The following is a 19,630-nucleotide window of genomic DNA, read 5'->3' on the forward strand; positions in this document are numbered from 1 at the left end:
AATGTGATCTTAAAAAGTACAGTAAGTGAAAAAGTATGTTTTATGAATGCTTTTTGGTATCTTGGAAATATCTCCTAAGTTTCTGCCATAATGCATATCATGACTGTTAAAAAAATTGGCTCAATAAAGCAGAAGATAATAGCCTAATGTGGTATGTCTAGTAAGTAGTCTGTAACCATTAAACGGAACAAGTCATTTTAAAAGAACAGTGGAGATGGAATAAAATAAGTTATCAAAGGATATTTCCTAATTTCTTTCCCAGGAAATTAAAAAAATAAGACAGCATGAACACACACTAGTAAAAGAGTTTAAATTTGTCTGGACCTAAGTGATTTGACAAATATCAAAATTATGCAAATCACAACTAATTTAGTCAAGCAGTCCATGCAGTAGAAACACCAGTCAAACTGAACAGTAAGTAATTTACCAAAATGTTTTATACCAGAGTTTTTTGTTCTGTCCCTTTGCCAACTGAACTCAAGCAAAAGCATGATATAAATATATATAAATATATATATATATATATATATATATATATATATATATATATATATGCATGCACTTGAGAACATTCCCAGTATCACTCAGGGATATTTTCTTTCTTCTAGCTCATCCCCCTAGCAAGCGTTCTTCCTGTTTTCACTAGCTGTTCCCTCCCTTTATTTTTTTTTAAAGATTTATCTACTTACGCATACAACAGCTGGGGCACAGGCCAGAGATGGGAAGTGGGGGGTGTGAGAGGATTCACCAGAGACAGCAAGGAACAGAACAGGCAGATCAATGTAAGTACACTGCTGGGGGGAGCAATGGGTGAGCCAAGAGAGGTCTTCTGCACCATGTGGGCTGCTCACTGGCTGGCCTGGGATAAAACTCCAGGGATCAAACTTGTGCTACAGAGGCTTCAGATTGCTTCATAGTGCGGTGCTTAACCCATTGTGCCACCAGCGAGGCCCCTGCTCCCTCCCTTTAAAAGGAATCTATCATTTACCCCGTTTCTATCCATACTTGATAAATTGATGTGTCAGTTAATATACACTTAAACCAGAATATCTCTCACCCCCCAACTGCCACCACTTGTAATTGTATATTAATAGATTTACTTATTCAATGAGCAATTCAATAAATATTTATGAAAAGAATGTATTGGCCCAAATAAAGCTATACTGATCAATGGTAGGTGGTGAAGTTAATATTTTAACCTGGGAGTTACCCTGTTTTAAAATATAAGTCAGATCACTTAATCATGTGTATACTTACAAGGCTAACTTGTGAGTAATTGTCGTGTGTAATAGTAATAGTAATTATAATTTGATTATACTAATAGCAACAACAATCCTCTTTAGAGTTTCTAGTATGTCCCTGGTGTTTTATGTCTATTATTTATATTTTCACAATCAATTTGCAAAGGTGTTATTATTTCCATTTTACAGATACTTGCTCACATTTATATACCTATTGGTTCAAATCTAAGACAAATTCTGACATTATTAAGTAAGAAGTTTCAGGCCTCCCTGTTGGTGCAAGGGGTTAAGCACAGCAGGCCAGCCAGCCAGGGAGCCAGGCCAGCCAGGGAGCTACCCAAGTGGCATAACAGACCTCTCCTGCCTCGCCACTGTTCCCCATAGCGATGTATTTCAGTCAGTCTGCCTCTCTCTCTCTCTCTCTCTCTCTCTCTCTCTCTCTCTCTCTCTCTCTCTCTCTCACATACACACACACACACACACACACACACACACTCATGTCTGGTCTGTACCCCAGTTCTTATATGAATAAATAAATAAATCTTTAAAAAAAGTGAGAAGTTTCATAGTAATTAGCCAGTGTACAACCAATGTATAAGTAAATTTTTAAATTTTTCACATAAAGATGTTGGTGTTGACACAAACAGTGTTACCAATATGTAATTGGTTATTTATCATTTTCTACCATGGTGGTTCTCAAACTTTTGATTTATTGGAACTAGCTGAAGAATGTATTAAATTCCACATTGCTGGATTCTATGACCAAAGTATCTGATTCTTTAGTTTGGGTTTAGAACATGAAAATTTGTATTTCTAACAAGTTACCAACTGGTGATAATACTGTTGAACTGGGGACCACACTGAGAACTATTCCAAATCAAACTATGTTCAAATCAAATAATTTTTTATACAGAATTCTTGAATAATAAAAAGGCTAGAAATAACTCCTTATTAAGCCCTAAGAAACAACCTCTCTTAGATTGTCTGCTATTTAAAAATATCACCCAGTCCCTACCTCAAATCTCCATGATAACTTAAGGTTTTTTTACTTGTATTTCTCATTTGTCTGTCTTATCGTATCAACATGTAGAAATCTGAGATTACATACATTTCCATATCTTCCTAATTTTCAGCCTTATTGAATTACCTACCTTTGCTCTTAAATCTACTCTCCATCCTTTATTGCCTGATGTAGTTACCTGGCCAGCTCCTACTCAGAGTTCAGGACTTAACTCAAATATCTATCACCCATTCTATGAAAACTTTTCTGAATGGTGTGGACACCATTAGTTGCTCCTTCTCTTCAGGCACAACATCATGCATATTTGCATGTGTCACACGATATTGTAATATATATAACAATGTTCCTCCATTGTACTGAGAGAAGTACCCAGAATGGAAATAGTCACTTAATATTTGTATCATGAGTAAAAGAATATTGGGACTCATAAGTCTGTGTTTTGTACCTTCCTACATCTTCCTCCAGTTTTCCCTAGTACTCTCATTCATGCTTTTATTCATTTATTCATATAACCGGATCCTCTTGTTGTCCTCTTAATCCATCCCACTCACCTTTCCAGCGCTCCTTCCACCCAAACCCCAGCACTGTTTCTACTCAGCCTTGCCACCTACAGGATTAACCAAGCTTTATAGCTGGGGATCTAGTACTATCTCCCACTGATAAGTACTATCTCCCATAGATAAGTTATTCTATGGCAATAACTTATTTCATTTCTAGGGAAGCTATTTTCCTAAATAAATGGAAAGCTTGCCATAAATTCCTTAAGTTTTAAAAGCTAATAAAACTTAATATCCTGCCTCTACATGAAGTATTCTTCTAACCCTAAAGTGAAAGAAACAAAATTTCTAGAATAAGTGATACAGCCAAGTCTAAGGGCTGATATTTTGGGATAGGGAATTATCTCAGACTACAAAGAGAGGCTTTCTTTACCTCACTTTAAGGTTGCCTAGGATACTTAATTTTTGACTTGGTAAGAAGATGATCTAATAACTTCCCTTAATTTAGGACCTCATTTAGAAGATAGGTCCTTTTTAAAGAAATTGCTATTTCTATGATTTTTGGCTTAGACATATTTCTTTGATTGATTCCCCAACCTCTGTTTCAGAAAATACATCGTACAGTTCATATAATATAATTTCATACAATTAAAAAACAATCCAGTGAAAACCACTGCATACTAACCTCTGAATGTTCTACATTAAAGGGTTCCTTGTCAAATTAGTTTGAGAAAAATTGCATACTATATTCTTCCTTTCATCCTTACAGAAAATATCCAGAACACAATATATTATGAAGACCCCAACAGCCAAGCAAAGTGTTTAATCCTTAGTATTTCCAAAAATTTTCTTGACCATAAGACCAGTTGTTCATTTGCTTTGATTGGTTTGGACTTTATCCCTCATACTTACTAGTTCCTTGGAGCCAACTTTTAAAAACTGTAATGAGTTTAGAGCAACTTTTTAAAAAACAATTTATGAAATATTATGCATAGGGAAAATGTGCTTATGAGACAAACACAATTAGTATTTCTTAAGGCAGATAAAGGAATTGAAAATAACATCTAAGCTATTTTTGTACAGTAACATTATAAAACGTTTTAATTAGAAATTTGGAAACCTTCTACTTTCCACATAGGCTAAGGTAAAGTTATTATTGAAAGCTTACTCTAATTTCCATATTTGCCATGCCAAGAAGTTGTATTTTCTACAGGGTTGAGGGTGGGAAATATATTTCTTGTTACCAATGGAAGGTATTCTCTTAACCTTCCAACTGCACAGCCAGAGTTGCCAAGATTGTCATACTGAGTGGGTCAAAAATGAACTGAAATGATTTCCTAAAGTACCTTTGTAAAAAAATCCCTCAATTACCTATTGGAAGCAACAATGTAATCATAGGTCATAAAGGCTAGCATTCAACAGACATTTGGTATGGTGCTCCACAAGACCAATTAAAGCAATTAACTCATATAGGATTGTAATAAAATGAAAGAAAATAGTCACGACTGAAATTGAGATGGGAGTTTCTTTTTCTAAAACAGCATGTGATTTAGCAAAATGGCTATTCTGCCTCTAAAACTATGGCTTCTTTTTCTATGAGCTTTGAACTGCTTCTGTGGTAGTAGTTGCCACCATATGTAGACTTTCCATTATGAGAAATATGTGTCATTTCCTTTTGCTGGATAGTGCTTTTGGTTAATGAGTACACCTCATTTCTGAAAGAAAATAATGTGTCCTAATACTGCTGCTAAATGCTTAGTGAATGATATAAGTGAGAGAAGTGACTGTGATATAGCCAATATAATTACACTCAGTGATTACAAAATGAAAGAAAGAAGGTGGAGATGTGGGGAGGAAGGGGGGTAGGAGAGAAGGGATGGGGCAGGAAGGAAAGGAAACCATAAAAGGTATTGAATGTTCCAGGAGGCCAATGAAACTTTAGGACTAAATTGCAATAGCCACCTCTTTCTGGAAACCAAATGCATATTTAAATAAGTTATTTCTAAATTATTACATCAATTCTAGGTCATTTCCAATGTGCTTGCCACTTGCCATTTCCTTATTGAGTCTGGCCTGAAATCCTGGCTATGTAACAGCTGTTAAAGTTAAATATTTTCTACCTTACAACTTTATTCTTTAGTATTGTCTCAGTATTTTGAGTGATTTAAATATCGTACTGCCAATAAAAAGTGAAAATTGTCTATTTTCCCATTACTTATAAATATGAAATTTGTACAAACTATTGTCTCAACCTGGAATCAGCATACAGGAAGAATAAATTCACGGAGGTGAAGAGAAAAGGTGAAGTTGAAGTCAAATGATACTTTAATGTTATTTTCAGAGTTTCACACATCCCAGTGCTACTCTCAAACCTGCTTTCAAATGCTGTGAGTAAAAGATCATCTTGATACAAATTTGAAGAGAATTTTGGCAGAACCTATAAAACAAAATACACATATGTATACTCTTTGAACCAGGAATACCTCTGCTTCTAGAAATTCATCTGGAAGCTAAATTTATAATGATGTTCAAAGCAGGCCAAAAAAGATGATTTGCAAGATTAATTGCACAATAGAGAAATGAAATGATATGAAAGGGCAAATTAACCAAGAAAGAACCATATACATTGCAAAGATTTTTGTGGAAGTGTAAATCAATGTGACCTGCTTGGAAGGCAGTTGGTGACATCTGTCAAACTTGCAAAAGCATGAACCCTTTCACACAGTAATTCTGCTGATGGGAATTCTCCCTATTCATGTGTGTACAGTTTTATCACCAAGATTGTTTTCTATTTGACTCTCCCAGCCATCTTAGCTTCTAACCTTGCTTATGTCGTTAATGTCAGCAGGGTCAGCTAGTCAAACTATAAAAGATCTTTTATTTAAAAATTAAAAAAAGTAATTATAGTTGTCTGACTAAATAAATGATGGTTCACGCAATCAGTGATATATTGTACATCCATAAACAAATGAAATGGCTCTATATATGTAAATATGGAAGGAGTTTCACCTGCAGTAAATGATAGCAGCTGGGTGCAGAGGAATGAGGTATATTCTTCTGAGTAAAAATATTTACCTAGGCAATTTCTGGTAAAATCCTCTAGAAATGTTACCAGAGGTTGACATTAAAGAGTAGGAGGAGAGGCAGCCCCCCCAACATACAGAGAGACATACTTGTTTTTCATCCACTTTTGAAATAAGTATCCATTTATTTTCTATTTTAAAAATAAATTCTTAAAAATTTTATTTAAAAAGAACATTCCAGCATTAGATACTGAAAATAGTCTTTACATGCATTGTTTGGATAGGAGAAAGAAGGTGTCCTTCTATAATTTTACAAGGCAATTCTTATCCTAGCTGCCCTACTTGTTTCCTTACAAATCCTTGTTAGATAAACATCATCCAAAAAGAATGGGCAGGGGCCTCCCCAGTGGTGCAGCGGGTTGAGCGCTGCGCTGTGAAGCTGTCCACAGCCAAGGCAGTGCAGGTTCAATCCCAGCCGGCCGGAGAGAATCCCACATGGCACGGCAGACCTCTCCTGTCACGCCTGCTGCTCCCCTCAGCAGTGTATTTCTGTCGTCTGCCTGTTCTGCTCCCTGCTCTGTCTCTGGTGAATGTTCTCACCCTCCTGCACCTCTGGCCTACCCCAGCTCTTGTATAAAAATAAATAAATCTTTAAAAAAAAAAAAAGAAACAAAAAGAATGGGCATCCGCATAGTCTTCTCCACTCACTCCATGCCAGTCTGGGGCAGGTAGACAACACCAGTTGTAAAGGTAATGGAATACCATATATCTGTTTTAACAGTGGGGTCCCTCACAAATGTTATTTTGGTGATACCACTGTAATTATTGGTGATATCACTGTAATCTCTTTTAACTGAAGAACATTCTATATGCATAAATGGTTTAAAAATTAAAAGTAGGGCTATACATCACTTTGGAGTGACTCACTGGGTTCTTCATATCAACAAATTCAAGAAAGAAAGAGAAATTAGTTGAGCACCCTGTGGTATGGACTTATGCCAGGCAAAGTGAACAAAAGTGAACAAATTTCGTGAAATTTTAGAGTCCATGTTGGCAAGCACAGGGTGCACTGTCCAATTCCACAAAAACTGATTGCAAAACTAAAATTGACATTTGAAGGTGCAGATACAGCTGAATATTTTTTTTTAAAGGGGAAGAAGGGATGAAGGAAGGAAAGACAAGATTGAAAGGGGGTAGAGAAGGGAGGAGAATTTGTTCCTAGAACTTAATTACCAATTTTTAAAAGAATATTAGTTTAAATGTAAAGGACTTGGCAACTTGTTTGCTGGGTCTTCATTTCTTTAAGTTACTCAGATTGGGACAAGTGAAAATATAAGTCATACTGCTATGTTTCTCTGAACACAATAAACAGAAACAATAATGAAATAATTTGTTATGACATAAAGATTTCATTACAATTCTTCAATGCATAACCCAGTTCCAAGGTAGAAAATAAAGCACAATGGTGAAAATTTAATGTTCAGGTGTTACTTGTGAAAGGTCCCCATACTATTAAAATTAAATACTCTGACATTAGGATTATACAAGAGTGCATTCAGTGTTTCAAGAAAACAATTGTAAGTATTAACAGGACATTCATATTTCTTCTCTAGAAAGCCAGACTGGCCAGGATCCGGGCAGCCAAAAGCGGAAGTGCAAATGCTTACATGCAGAGCAAGCGGAACGGCCTCCTCAGCAATCAGCTGCAGGTAGAGTCAACCACTTCCCTTCTTCTAATGTTCAGTTTATTGGTGTAATATTGATTGAGTCTACTTAACAATATAATTTTATTGTGGGTGATTATGAAAATGGCTACTGAAACAACAAAAGTGTTATTTTTTAATAACCTCTCCCTCTATGTTCTTATTGGCAGCAGTAGCTTAGAGACTGGGCTATGAAATACTGCCAGCAAATCATTATTTCCGTTCATGACTGGGCACTATTTTTGCATTGACTTGTGTAATGGTGTGATAATGTGATTTTTTTTTTGAAGATTTATTTATTTATGTGTATAAGAGCTGGGGTACAGGCCAGAGGTGCGGGGAGTAAGAGGATTCACCAGAGTGGGGAACAGAACACGCAGATCGACTGAAATACACTGCTGAGGGGAGCAGTGGGAAAGTCAGGAGAGGTCTGCTGCACCATGTGGGTTGCTCCCTGGCCAGCTGGGGATCAAACTCATGCTGCAGAGGTTGCCGACAGCTGTATAGGTTGCGCCTTAACCCCTTGCACCACCAGGGAGGCCCGATAATCTGATTTTTAATAAGAAATATATACAAGATCCTCTTCCAGTTTCTGGAAGGAGCCCCTGAATCCCAGGGAATTTCCTAGACCTTGGGAGCTATAAAGGTGTTGTTATGTTAATGAGGTGACTCAGACCACACCCAAGGACAGAGTCTGGGGGGGTCAAGGACAGGGCCTGGGGAGTCATGTGGTCCAGGTAGGGAAGAGGGACTGGAGACTGAATTCAATCACCGATGGCCAGTGATTTACTTAATCAAGCCTATGTGATGAAACCACCATAAAAATCCAAAAGGATGGGACCCAGAGAGTTTTCAGGTGGGTGGATATGAGGAAATTTGGGGACAGTGGCATAGCCAAAGAGCATGGACATTCTGTGCCCTTCCCCTTAATTTTTCTTTGCATCTCTTCCATCTAGTTGGTATCCTGAATTATATTTTTTATTATAAGCCAGTAATCTAGTAAGGAAATGTTTCTCTGAATCCTATGAGCCATTTTAACCAGTTAATTATACCTGGGGGCGGGGGGCCATTAGTTCTTGAGAAACTCTGATCATACCCAATTGGTCAGAAAGTAAAGATAACCTGGACTTTGGACTGACATCTGCAGTCAAGGTGAGGGTCACTGGCACCTCCACTCTATAGCTCATTAGTCAGAAGTACAAGTGACAATCTGGGCTTGCCACTGGCATCTGAAGTAGAATATAGGTATGGGACATTCTTGTAGGGCTGAGCCCTTACCCTGTGGAATATGATGCTACTTAGCATTCAAATTGAGTCGAATGTCATGTAAGACACCACCCATCTGCTGTCCAGAGCATTGCTTGATGACACCCTCCCCCCACACATACACACAAGCACACTTTCGAATTAGGTCCAGATCCCTTTTTCAATGACTCAAATATCTCATTTTTTTTCCTTAAAAGTCCATTTGGGGGCCTCCCTCATGGTGCAAGGGGTTAAGTCTCAGCACTATGAAGCAATCTGCAGTCACTGCAACACAAGTTCGATCCCAGCCAGAGAGCTACCCACATGGCGTAGCAGACCTCTCCTGTCTCGCCCGCTGCTCCCCTCAGCAGTGTACTTCGTCAGTCTGCCTGTTCTGTTCCCCACTTTGTCTCTGGTGAATCCTCCCACCCCCCACACCTCTGGCCTACACCCTACCTCTTGTATGTGTAAATAAATAAATCTTTTTTAAAAAGTCAGTTTGGGTGGGGGGGTAAAGATGACATGATATCTTGTTTTACTTCTTAAAGGAGAGGGAACCCCATTTAGTGTGATAAAGGTCAGAGGGTATAAAATACAATTTGAGAAACTTTACTTTTACCTCAAAACTTCCCTTTAGACGGGTCTCCCCTGGTGGTGCAGGAGGTTGAGTGCCGCGCTGTGAAGCTGTCCGCAGCCTCTGCAGCACTGGTTCGATCCTGGATGGCCCGTGAGGGTCCCACATGGCGTGGCAGACCTCTCCTGTCTCGCCCGCTGCTCCCCTCTCAGTATATTTCGTCTGTCTGCCTGTTCTGTTCCCTGCTCTGTCTCTGGTGAATCCTCTCACCCTCCTGCAAATCTGGCCTGTACCCCGGTTCTTGTATAACTAAATAAATAAATCTTTAAAAAATAAAAAAACTTCCCTTTAGTATTTAGGATTCTATCCTCTTATAAAATACCTTTTATGTAGGTGAGCATGATAGTGATTTCAGAATTATCTAAGTAGTAAGCTAAAAGTTATTATCGAAAAAAAAGAATGGCTCCCAGGCTTTCAGAGATAGTCAGTAGTTGAATGAGAGTAAAAGAGATTTCAGTTTTCAGTTTAGGGAAACAAATCTAAAAGACAAACAATAATGTGATGAAAATGCAAATGCTGATAGGCAAACTTAAAAGCAATGCACATTTGCCCTGTTTTAGTTTAAAAAAAAAAATGCTGCCATTTAATCTCAGGAAATAGGCCAGATCTCTGTCAGAATGTGTGGCTAAGGTTCTCATTGTTGGAAAATAAAATAGAAATCTCTTCTCTTCTCTGTATTAACAGTCCTCCGAGGATGAGCAGGCCTTTGTTAGCAAATCCGGCTCCAGCTTTGAAACCCAGCACCACCACCTGCTTCACTGCCTGGAAAAAACCACGGTAAGGAAGCAGGCCTGACTGCCTGCCACTGTCCTTAGACAGTAACCCCATTTGCTTTTTGAATGCTTAGGGCTTCCAAGCATGATTTCACTGTCTGTATTACTAGAAAATATGCCAAAAACCAAGGAGTCAGAAAAATTCACTATATTTTAAATTACTCGAAAAGACTCCAGTGACTTTTCAAGTTGGAAAGTATTTCAGAGACTTATTTAAAATGCTTTTGTCCTTGGTGGTTGTTGCAATTCTCGTGCTAAATATTAAATTAACGCAGACAAAAAGTTGTCTTCCCACTGCTGAATGCAAGTCCTTTAAAGTATCATTTCCCCCTGGATTCTTAAATTGCTGATTAAACAGAAAAAGTCATGATGTTCAAGTGCTCCTGACATCTGGATAAAGGTAATATTAATAGCAATAACAAAAACATAGACAATAACTTAATCTTAAGTATTTCTTTCATTCACAGGTATTATGAACAAAGATAATAAAACCTATTTATTCTCATAAGAAAAGCAACAAATCTAAATACTGGCATGCCCCCTGGAGTTGAGATAGGAGTCTGCATTTCTCCACTTATGAGAAACAAAACTTTCACCATATTTGAATCAAGTCTCTTCACTCGCTCACAAGAGATGCATATTTGTATTCTCATTTCCAACAGCTGCCCACTCATGTCTTCTTTTGTTACAGGGCAGGGAGAAGGGTACCCCAGAATCCCCAAATCTGCCTGCTCTAAATAGTTTCTGCCATCTACCACATAAAGACAAAACATATAAGACCTTTAATGGAAAAGAATTGTAATACAATTAGTAAACAATACAGAAAAGACAAAAAATGTAGTTTCTAAATCAAGCACCCAGTTACCCATTCCCTCATTGGGCAAAAGTCCACCAAACAGGATTGGCCCAGAGCAAGGCCCGAAATTCTGCCACAAGTCTAAAACACCTTCCAATGGGGACCCATAGAAAAGGGTAGAAACAGACAGACAAGTTTGGGAGGAAAAGAGCAAAATCAAAATCAAAGTAAAAGCTGCCATTGTTAATCTCCCCAGGGGTCTCTCACCCACATCTGTGTCAACCAGTCCACGACCAAGAAGCAAGTGCAGTTTCTTCACATGTCTCTTTGCTCCATGTGCCTCCTCCAGGTCTCCTTCTCCCTCTCCATCCTGCTTTCATCCTTCCCCAGTCTCCTCTCCAGCTTCTCCTTTCTGCTCAGCTCCACCCTCCTTTGGGTGGGGCAGGGAACCTGGAACTTCCCCTTTGCCTGGACCATGCAGAGTGTATTACTGATGCAGAGTGTGCCCAGAGGACAGTGTCTTAGCATCAGACAGGGCTTCGTGGAGGAACTCTGAGTTGAGACCCACAGGATGACTAGGAGATACATAGGAAAAGAAATGAAGTGGCTGAAATGTGAAGTGGCACCTAAGGGAAGGCTATTTGGACTTGGCTTAAGAGGGATGAAGGCAGTTGAGTGTGTCAGAAGAAATTGTAATATGACACAAGAGCAGGCAGACTATAATGCAGGGCTGGACCATGGCAAGCTTTAGAGATAAGTGAAGAATTTTGTTCCTTATCTCATAACAACTGGAAAATTTATTTTGAGGGGCTTAAACAGGAAAATTATATGATTATATTTGCATTTTTAAATAAAGGTCTTTAACTTATTAGGATATCTCTTTGAAAGTTAAATGATAACATTAATAATAGGATGTATTTATCCCTAACTTTCATACTATTTTACAATTTAATCAAACATTAACACTAATTAATGTAGTTTCAATTGAGCAACCTAAACTGAGCTACCTTCAAAAATACATAATAACCGGCAATAAAATGACTTCTTCACTTCCAGTCACTAATGAGATAAGTTAGAATCTAATCTCTTCATAACTTGTCTTGTTTGTGTGAAATATGCAGTGTAAGAGAAGAAAACATGTGAGTTCTTTGTGAACTGTGCATTTTTCTATAAAATAATATTTAATGTGAAATTCCATCTTACCTGATGACATTATTCTCTGGTCTCTAAACAGTAGAATGCTAAATTTCATTACCTCAAAATGCTTGTCTCAGCAAAGAAATGATGAAGTAAGTAACTAAAACCATCTATTTGCTTTTAGCCAGAGAATTACTTCAATTGTTTTGCTAATATTTTAGGATGAGAGATAGCTGCGTGCAAATCAGCATATGCTAAGACTTCCATTGTAAGACTCTGCCCTCACAAAGGAAAAAGTAGTGGAGTCCATTGCCTGGTAGCTCAGGCCAAAAATGTTTTCCTTTATGTTTCTGAGGTAAAATTCTTGCATCGACATTTTAGGAGGTGATTCTTTACCAAAAAATCTACAAAATTTACCCTGTTTCTCTAAGATAGGATATATGAGATGATCCCGAGCATTGCAACTAAAAGAACTCTAAGTATGGGCAGAAATGAGGAGTCCAGCCAGTGTCGAATCAAAGACAAGAAAAGGTGTCATCAGAAGTTCAGTGCTATGCCCCTCAGGGACAACATAAAGTAACACATTTTGCAGATAAACGTATTTCATCTATTTGACTAATAAATCTTACTTTGTAGGACCTTCTAAAGAAATGGGAAGTGTCTTTCTTATCTCATTTGCTAATTAAAAAATATTTTCACTCCCAGATGAAACTGTTACAGAGCAGCCCCTATATAAAATGGGTTGCCTGGCAGTGGGTCCTCACCCGCGCGCTTAAAAAGGGACTTATTAATACTCCACTACAGGCACACACAAAAGGTTAATAAAAGGTTAATTTACAAGGGAAAAGGAATTGAGGAAATGTACAGCTCAGGGAGAAAATAGGGAAATAAAGTCTTTAATGTGTCCTACCCGACCTGCCAACACGGAGACCCAAAGGCACTCTCAGAGCTGGCCAGAAGCTGTGAGCTGGCGGGGAGCCAAAATGGGTGAATTCCCCCCAAAGCCCACGTGTCTGGCTTTATACCAACCTGGCTGCTTAACCCCACCCTCAGGTCCCAGCCACCTTCCCTTTGGTGGTGATGGGATTTGTAGTTCCCAATGTCTTTTGCCTTTGGTCTCAAGTTGGGGCAGAGTCCACGAAGCCTGTATGGAATTAGCTTTAGGACATCCTTTTCCCCCTAACAAAAATATCTGCTAATATAAAACAGACAAGCTAACTTGGGACATTCAATTAAAATAGTCTCTTCCATAACTTCATCTGCTTAAAAAATAAACGTCAATATGCATTTACACATTCCCTGTGGGTATTATCTATATTCATATCCAAAGGGTTTTTTTCCCCTTTAGCATGTAACTTCCAGCCTTTGTGTTTAAATTAATAAGTGCTATTTCAAAATAGTCTATAAATGGATACTAAATCAGCCTGCACATGTCAATCTTGAGGTCTAACCAAAGAAATTTTGCTTTCACACAAATGCCAACATTTGTTGTGTTGAGGTGGCTTTGACATTCTAATCATCTTGAAAATGGTTTTAGTTACCCAGTGGAGAGTCTAAATGTATGTGGCATATTCAAGTCTTAAAAATAAAGCTATTCATTGCCTTGTTTAAATTTAAAATGTGTTTCTGTGCTTTCTTCACATTTTCTTACAACTGTGGAACAGAATCACGAGTTTGTGGATGAACAAGTCTTTGAAGAAAGCTGCATGGAAGTTGCAACTGTTAATCGTCCTTCAAGCCACAGTCCGTCTCTCTCTTCACAACAAGGAGTCACCAGCACTTGTTGTTCACGGCGACACAAAAAAACTTTCCGCATTCCAAATGCCAACGTATCTGGAAGCCACCGAGGTAGTGTGCAAGAACTCAGTACGATTCAGATCAGATGTGTGGAGAGAACCCCACTATCTAACAGGTACTAAGACCGCACACCTGTGCAGCTTCTCAGCATCGTCTACACCCCAGCCATGTTGCTGCCTCCATGGCATCTAAATCCTAATTCCTCCTTGGTTTGGAGTGAGACAAACCTGATACTGCAACAAGTAGGAAAATGGATCCCCTACTTATTCATCCAGAGTCAAAAGAAGTAGCGGTATCAGTATTAACAAAGTAAAAGAAGATAAGGCGGTCAGGCATTCACAGATGCCTGCCTCTTCAACTCCACATTTTTTTCCTATTTTCACAAAGACCTCTGTGCTCAAGAGTCCCTGATGTAAACACCAATAGCCTGCAATGATAGTCAGCCCAGCAAAAAGAGGCAAATTAAATTGGCATTGATACGATTGAAAAGTATTCAGTGGAACCTAAAAATATATCAACACTTTCAACCTAACAGTAAAAAAATAAAACTATTTCCCACAAAAATCTTTTGACTCAATATACAATTTTGATCATAAACATATTTTGGGGCCACAATAAACACAAAAATCAAAACAATTAAAAAAAAAGATTAGTGAAACACTAACATTTTTTCCTATTATTGGTTTATAGACAATTTAAGTGAAATTTTTCTATTGGTGTTTTCCCTTTGCTTTTATTCATTTGCAATTTGTTTTTATCACAAATGTATACATGTAATAAAAAAAGGTACATTTAAATTTTGTAAGTGATCAAAAAGTTAGCTATTGCCAAGATAATTTTTCTTTATTTTCAAGTTGAATCATTATATTTTGAGATTGACAATTCATTAATCCAGTGCTACTTCTTTGCTCAAATTCAACAATCTTTGTTGAAAATCTGGATGAGATTTTTAATTCAAGCTATGTTGGTTTATAAATTGATGTCTCTAGGACCAGAATATTAACTTTTGGAGCAAAGAAAAGTTTCCATCTCAAAGATAGTCTGCCTCTGTGCTATTTTATATCCACTCCAAATGAAATAGAAAAGGAGAAGTATTTAAAAAGAAAATCTTTTAAGTTTTTCATGAAAATAAAATAGTTTTAAGCTTCTCTGCATAACCTCCTTGCTCATTTTTCTTTTCTCCCTCCCTCTATGGGGATAAAACTCACACAGTAATACCACTTGGGAAAACCTTGAAGTAATAGATAGTAATGACTAACTTTTGGGGGTTCTTAACATTTGGCTATCACTAAGTTGAAAGCTTTAATGGCAGCATATGTCCCATTGAGACAAGATACTAGAAAGATTCTGTGATCAAAAGAATTGAGAAATTCATAGCATCTATCCCTTTATAATTGTGTCTCAATCCTCTCATTGGTTCTGTCTTTTTTTTTTTTTTTTAAGATTTATTTATTTATTTGTTTATACAAGCACTGGGTACAGTCAGAAGCGCGGGAGGGTGAGAGAATTCACCAGAGCCAGAGCGGGGAGCAGAGCAGGCAGACTGAAGTACATTGCTGAGGGGAGCAGCGGGCAACAGGAGAGGTCTGCACCCCATGTGGGACCCTCCTCTGGTGGCCGGGAGCAGCCTGGGATCGAACCGGCGCTGCAGAGGCTGCGGGCAGCTTCGCAACCCAGCGCTCAACTGCTGCGCCACCGGGGAGGCCCTCAGTGGTTCTGTCTTAAACAAAACCATTTTACTTTGCTCAACCCAGGTTTCTCCCGAACTTCCCTGATCCTCTTTCTTGCATTTTTTTTAGAAAACACTTTGAGAAACACTGATTGAACCAAACTATGCTGGTTTTTTTGCATTTATTTGTTGCTAATGACATGGCTAATGTTAACATTAGCATATATATTTGTTATATATGTCAATGTTAACATATATTTGGTGTTTTATTTTTTAAAAAGTCATGGTAATTGTTGTTAGACATTTTAAACATTTATAAACATGAAGGCTATTCCTCATTTATAGGGGAAAAAGTTTCTTTACATAGACAACTTACTTTCTTAAATCTATCTTTTTCTTCATCAGCCGATCCAGTTTAAATGCCAAAATGGAAGAGTGTGTTAAACTAAACTGTGAACAACCTTATGTGACTACAGCAATAATAAGCATCCCAACACCTCCAGTAACCACCCCCGAAGGAGATGACAGGCCAGAATCCCCTGAGTACTCAGGAGGGAATATTGTCAGAGTGTCTGCTTTATAAGACGATTGGAAAATAGTCTAAGAGAATTTGAGCCTCGGCCTGGAAAGAATCCCAACGTGGAGGAAAGAATAAAAAAACAAACTCTTTGCAGATATGAACAGCAAAGCAAGAAGGTTGGTAGTGAAACAAAAACAAAGCTTCCAAACTTGAGGATGGAAACACAACCACCCAATGGCATTTCGAGACCAAGTGTGAGCTGTTATGCAGAGAAAGAGTCTGTGGCCCTAGGACTTTCTGTGAGCACCTTGAAATGCCACCTACTGATGCTTCTTATGACCAGAACTCTTTTGTAATAAAATTAATAAAATAAATCTTTGGACATCATGTTCCAGTTGAATGCAAAACAAAAAAAAATTATGGAAAACATTTTGATAAAAATTTTTCCTGTTAAAACCATGAACATTGGCAGTGATGAAGATTAGTACATTTAAAAAACTCATACAGCACATTTGTACTGACTGAAGGAAACCATCCTAATGCATGCTAGAATTCTTTGGAGCAGTGATCTCAGTTTCCTTATGTTGTCTTCAGAATAGGCATGATAAACTATAACTGTAGAAAGGGGGAATTTCTGTGCACTTACAACAAGCTGATTGTTCATGTTCATGGTGGGCTGTGCAAATAAACTCCTTTTAGAACCACAGTGTTTTTCATGGGGATGCTCATTAGTAAATCTAAAGTGTTCGGATAGTTCAGTATTAATTATCGTTTTATCTTGCACCTAGATACTGTTACAACTGCAATAATTCATTGTACACCTGTTGTATCAGGCATCAGAACCTTTTGTTGTTGTATTTTTCAGATCTTCATAGATACAATAAGAGCCACATCCATACACAAGCTTCTGGTGTGGCCAGGTTTTAGATAACTTTTTAATCCAAAACTATTGTGCCATTAATGTTTTTCAGTAATATCCTTTAGTCTTCTGTATTTCCGTGCCAGTGCATTCTTTGTTCCTGTATTTCTATAGCTCCTTTCTATTGGGTTTACCGTCATCAATTGGACTAGTTTTGTAGTTCAAATGAATTTCCTACTTTTGTATTCCCCAACAAAGTATCTTATAAGTAGATTATCATCATCAATCCCCTAGTCCAAAATTAGAAAAAAGGAGTTGACATCTATGATTTATCTCTAACCTCTTTGCTGTTATGGAACAGCCCAGATACTGGATATATCACTACATGTCATGAAAAGAGTTGGCTGGGACTAATATCATAGGATCAATGATCCCAGAATCTCACTTGATGTATTATTTATTTTTCTTTAGATCTCAAATACATTTTGAGAATAACTAATGTGAATTGAAATGCAGAGATAAACTGGAGTGCTCTATGTAGCAATATTTAATGAAAGCTTGCTTTCTACACTATGGGGGAAGGCAGCACAAATTTATCTCACAATGGGTCCTGTGATTACAAGGAGCAGTTTTCTCTACTAAGGAAGACAGGAGTTTGATGATGCTAAGTTGATCTCCATGTACATTTAATTGAAAAGTCTTTATTATACCTTTTCACCTTTAAAATATATTAGCAGACATATCTGCCTGTGACAGTGTAATAAAGTTTTATGTCAAATGAAAAGTCTTGTTCATTCCAAACCACCACTATAAGGAATCAAGTTAACTTCAGTACGTGGAAAGAGTTAATAATTATCCCTCTACTGTAGAGATTTTTTAATGCTTATCATAATTTATCCTAAAAAGGAATTAATCCAACCATTTTCAAGCAAAGCCAGAAATTCTTGCTTCCCGTTTCTAGAATAGCTTCTAGAACAGTGCTGTGCACACAGTAGGTCTTAATAAACATTTGCTGAGTGAAAGTAAGATAAATTCTACTCTCTCTAGGGAAGAACTGGCTTTATTCCTAGTGTGTCTTTTAAAAAGTTACTAATCTTCCTGGAGCGTGAATATTAACAATTATATTTTAACACCTGCCTCATGTCACTTTATGCTTCTAGAGCAAATATATAGTGAAACAACTTTGATGGCATTTGTTGAAATACTTTTTAAAAAGTAGACTAAGAAAACCACAATCAGGAATACTTAGCTCTTTTGATTCCCAATGAGAAGTTCTATTTTCATGTTCATAATATTACATTTTTAAAAGGCAGTTAGATTATTTCAGTTGACAATTCAGTCTCCTTTTTGACTTATCATTTATCAAAAACTATTAATTTTTTTAGCCTTTTGGAAAAGAAAAAAATACTTTGGTGTTTAGGTGATTTAAAAATATACTGTGTCGGTGGTGAATGACTATTGATGACTGTGTTAAGTGCATCTGTATTGTAAGTGAAATGTAATTATTTCTGTGTACCATATGGAGTAATCAAGGTCATTGTTTTTGACAATTTTGTTTGAAATTCATATATCTTATTTCAAAGAATAGCATAATAACTGCATTATGCTAAAAAAAAATAGACCTTTGGAAATACTTAAATAAAACATGTGCATGCTCAAACAGGACAATGTGGTTGACTCTTGCCCTTTTTCCTTCCTTTCTTTCCAAAATCTAGGAGTTGCTTCTCATGCTACATGTTTGGAGAACATGTATTATGTACCACCTGTACATGTACCATCTCTACGAACCCATCCATTGTAACACTTAAATTTAGCCTAAATCAGGGAAGATACTGGCCTTCTGACAACAATGATTTTTAGGGAGAAATTTTAAAAGAAAAAATATCATTCTAAGATAAAAGATTGCCATCGCTTTAATTGGTCACTTCTGCAAATACCTTGACAACTATAGCCCCATAGCTGAAGACTAACAAGTAAATTGAAGTATTATCAGCCATTAAAAAGTAGGTAGTATGGTTAAAATCAGTTTATTTTATATGTGATGCTTTCAAATACTGTGCTGTCTGCACAGTATGGCTTAAAGCTTATTACCCTGTACATGACATGCCACTTGCCTCTTACACAGTGTAGATCAGAAAGAAAGGAGACTAGTCCTGAACCTGATATACTTCTTAACCACCACTGCTTACTTGCATTGAGAAAAGAGAAGTTCGGAGGTAATAACTTGGGTCAGAACTCAAATTAGGTTCTTGGTTAAAGATTATTCTATCTAGAAAGACTGACAAAGTACTTGCTGAAATACTTCTTAAAAAGTAGAATAAGAAGGACTCCCCGGTGGCGCAGGTGGTTAAGCGCAGTGCTGTGAAGCTGTCTGCAGCCTCTGCAGTGCGGGTTTGATCTTGGCCGGCCATGGAGATACCCACATGTTGCAGCAGACCTCTCCTGGCTCTCCCGCTGCTCCCCTCAGCAGTGTATTTCAGTCAGCCTGTCTATTCTGTTCCCTGCTCTGTCTCTGGTGAATCCTCTCACCCTTCCGCACATCTGGCCTGTACCCCAGTTCTTGTATGTATAAATAAATAAATCTTTTAAAAAAAAGTAGAATAAGGAAACTACAATCAGTAATACTTAGGTTTTTTTACTCCCAATGAGAAATATATATACATTGATATATGTATATGTGTATACATAAACATATCTGTAAATATACAGTGTGTG

The 19,630-nt window shown here is 37.5% G+C and overlaps 1 protein-coding gene across 1 annotated transcript in view; it reads left to right on the plus strand.

Moving 5' to 3' along the window:
* Window positions 1–16,119, plus strand: part of KCND2 (potassium voltage-gated channel subfamily D member 2) — a gene marked incomplete at both ends in the record, with an annotated part of 440,203 nt that extends 424,084 nt beyond the window's left edge. Inside the window, 4 exons of the mRNA XM_084229493.1 lie at window positions 7,396–7,491; window positions 10,049–10,141; window positions 13,735–13,982; window positions 15,942–16,119. Coding sequence (XP_084085619.1) covers window positions 7,396–7,491; window positions 10,049–10,141; window positions 13,735–13,982; window positions 15,942–16,119 — 615 coding nt within the window. The remainder of the gene's footprint in view (window positions 1–7,395; window positions 7,492–10,048; window positions 10,142–13,734; window positions 13,983–15,941) is intronic.
* Window positions 16,120–19,630: the final 3,511 nt, after the last annotated feature.

The sequence above is a fragment of the Talpa europaea genome (assembly GCF_964194135.1).
Source record: "Talpa europaea genome assembly, chromosome: 3".
Classification (NCBI taxonomy): domain Eukaryota; kingdom Metazoa; phylum Chordata; class Mammalia; order Eulipotyphla; family Talpidae; genus Talpa; species Talpa europaea.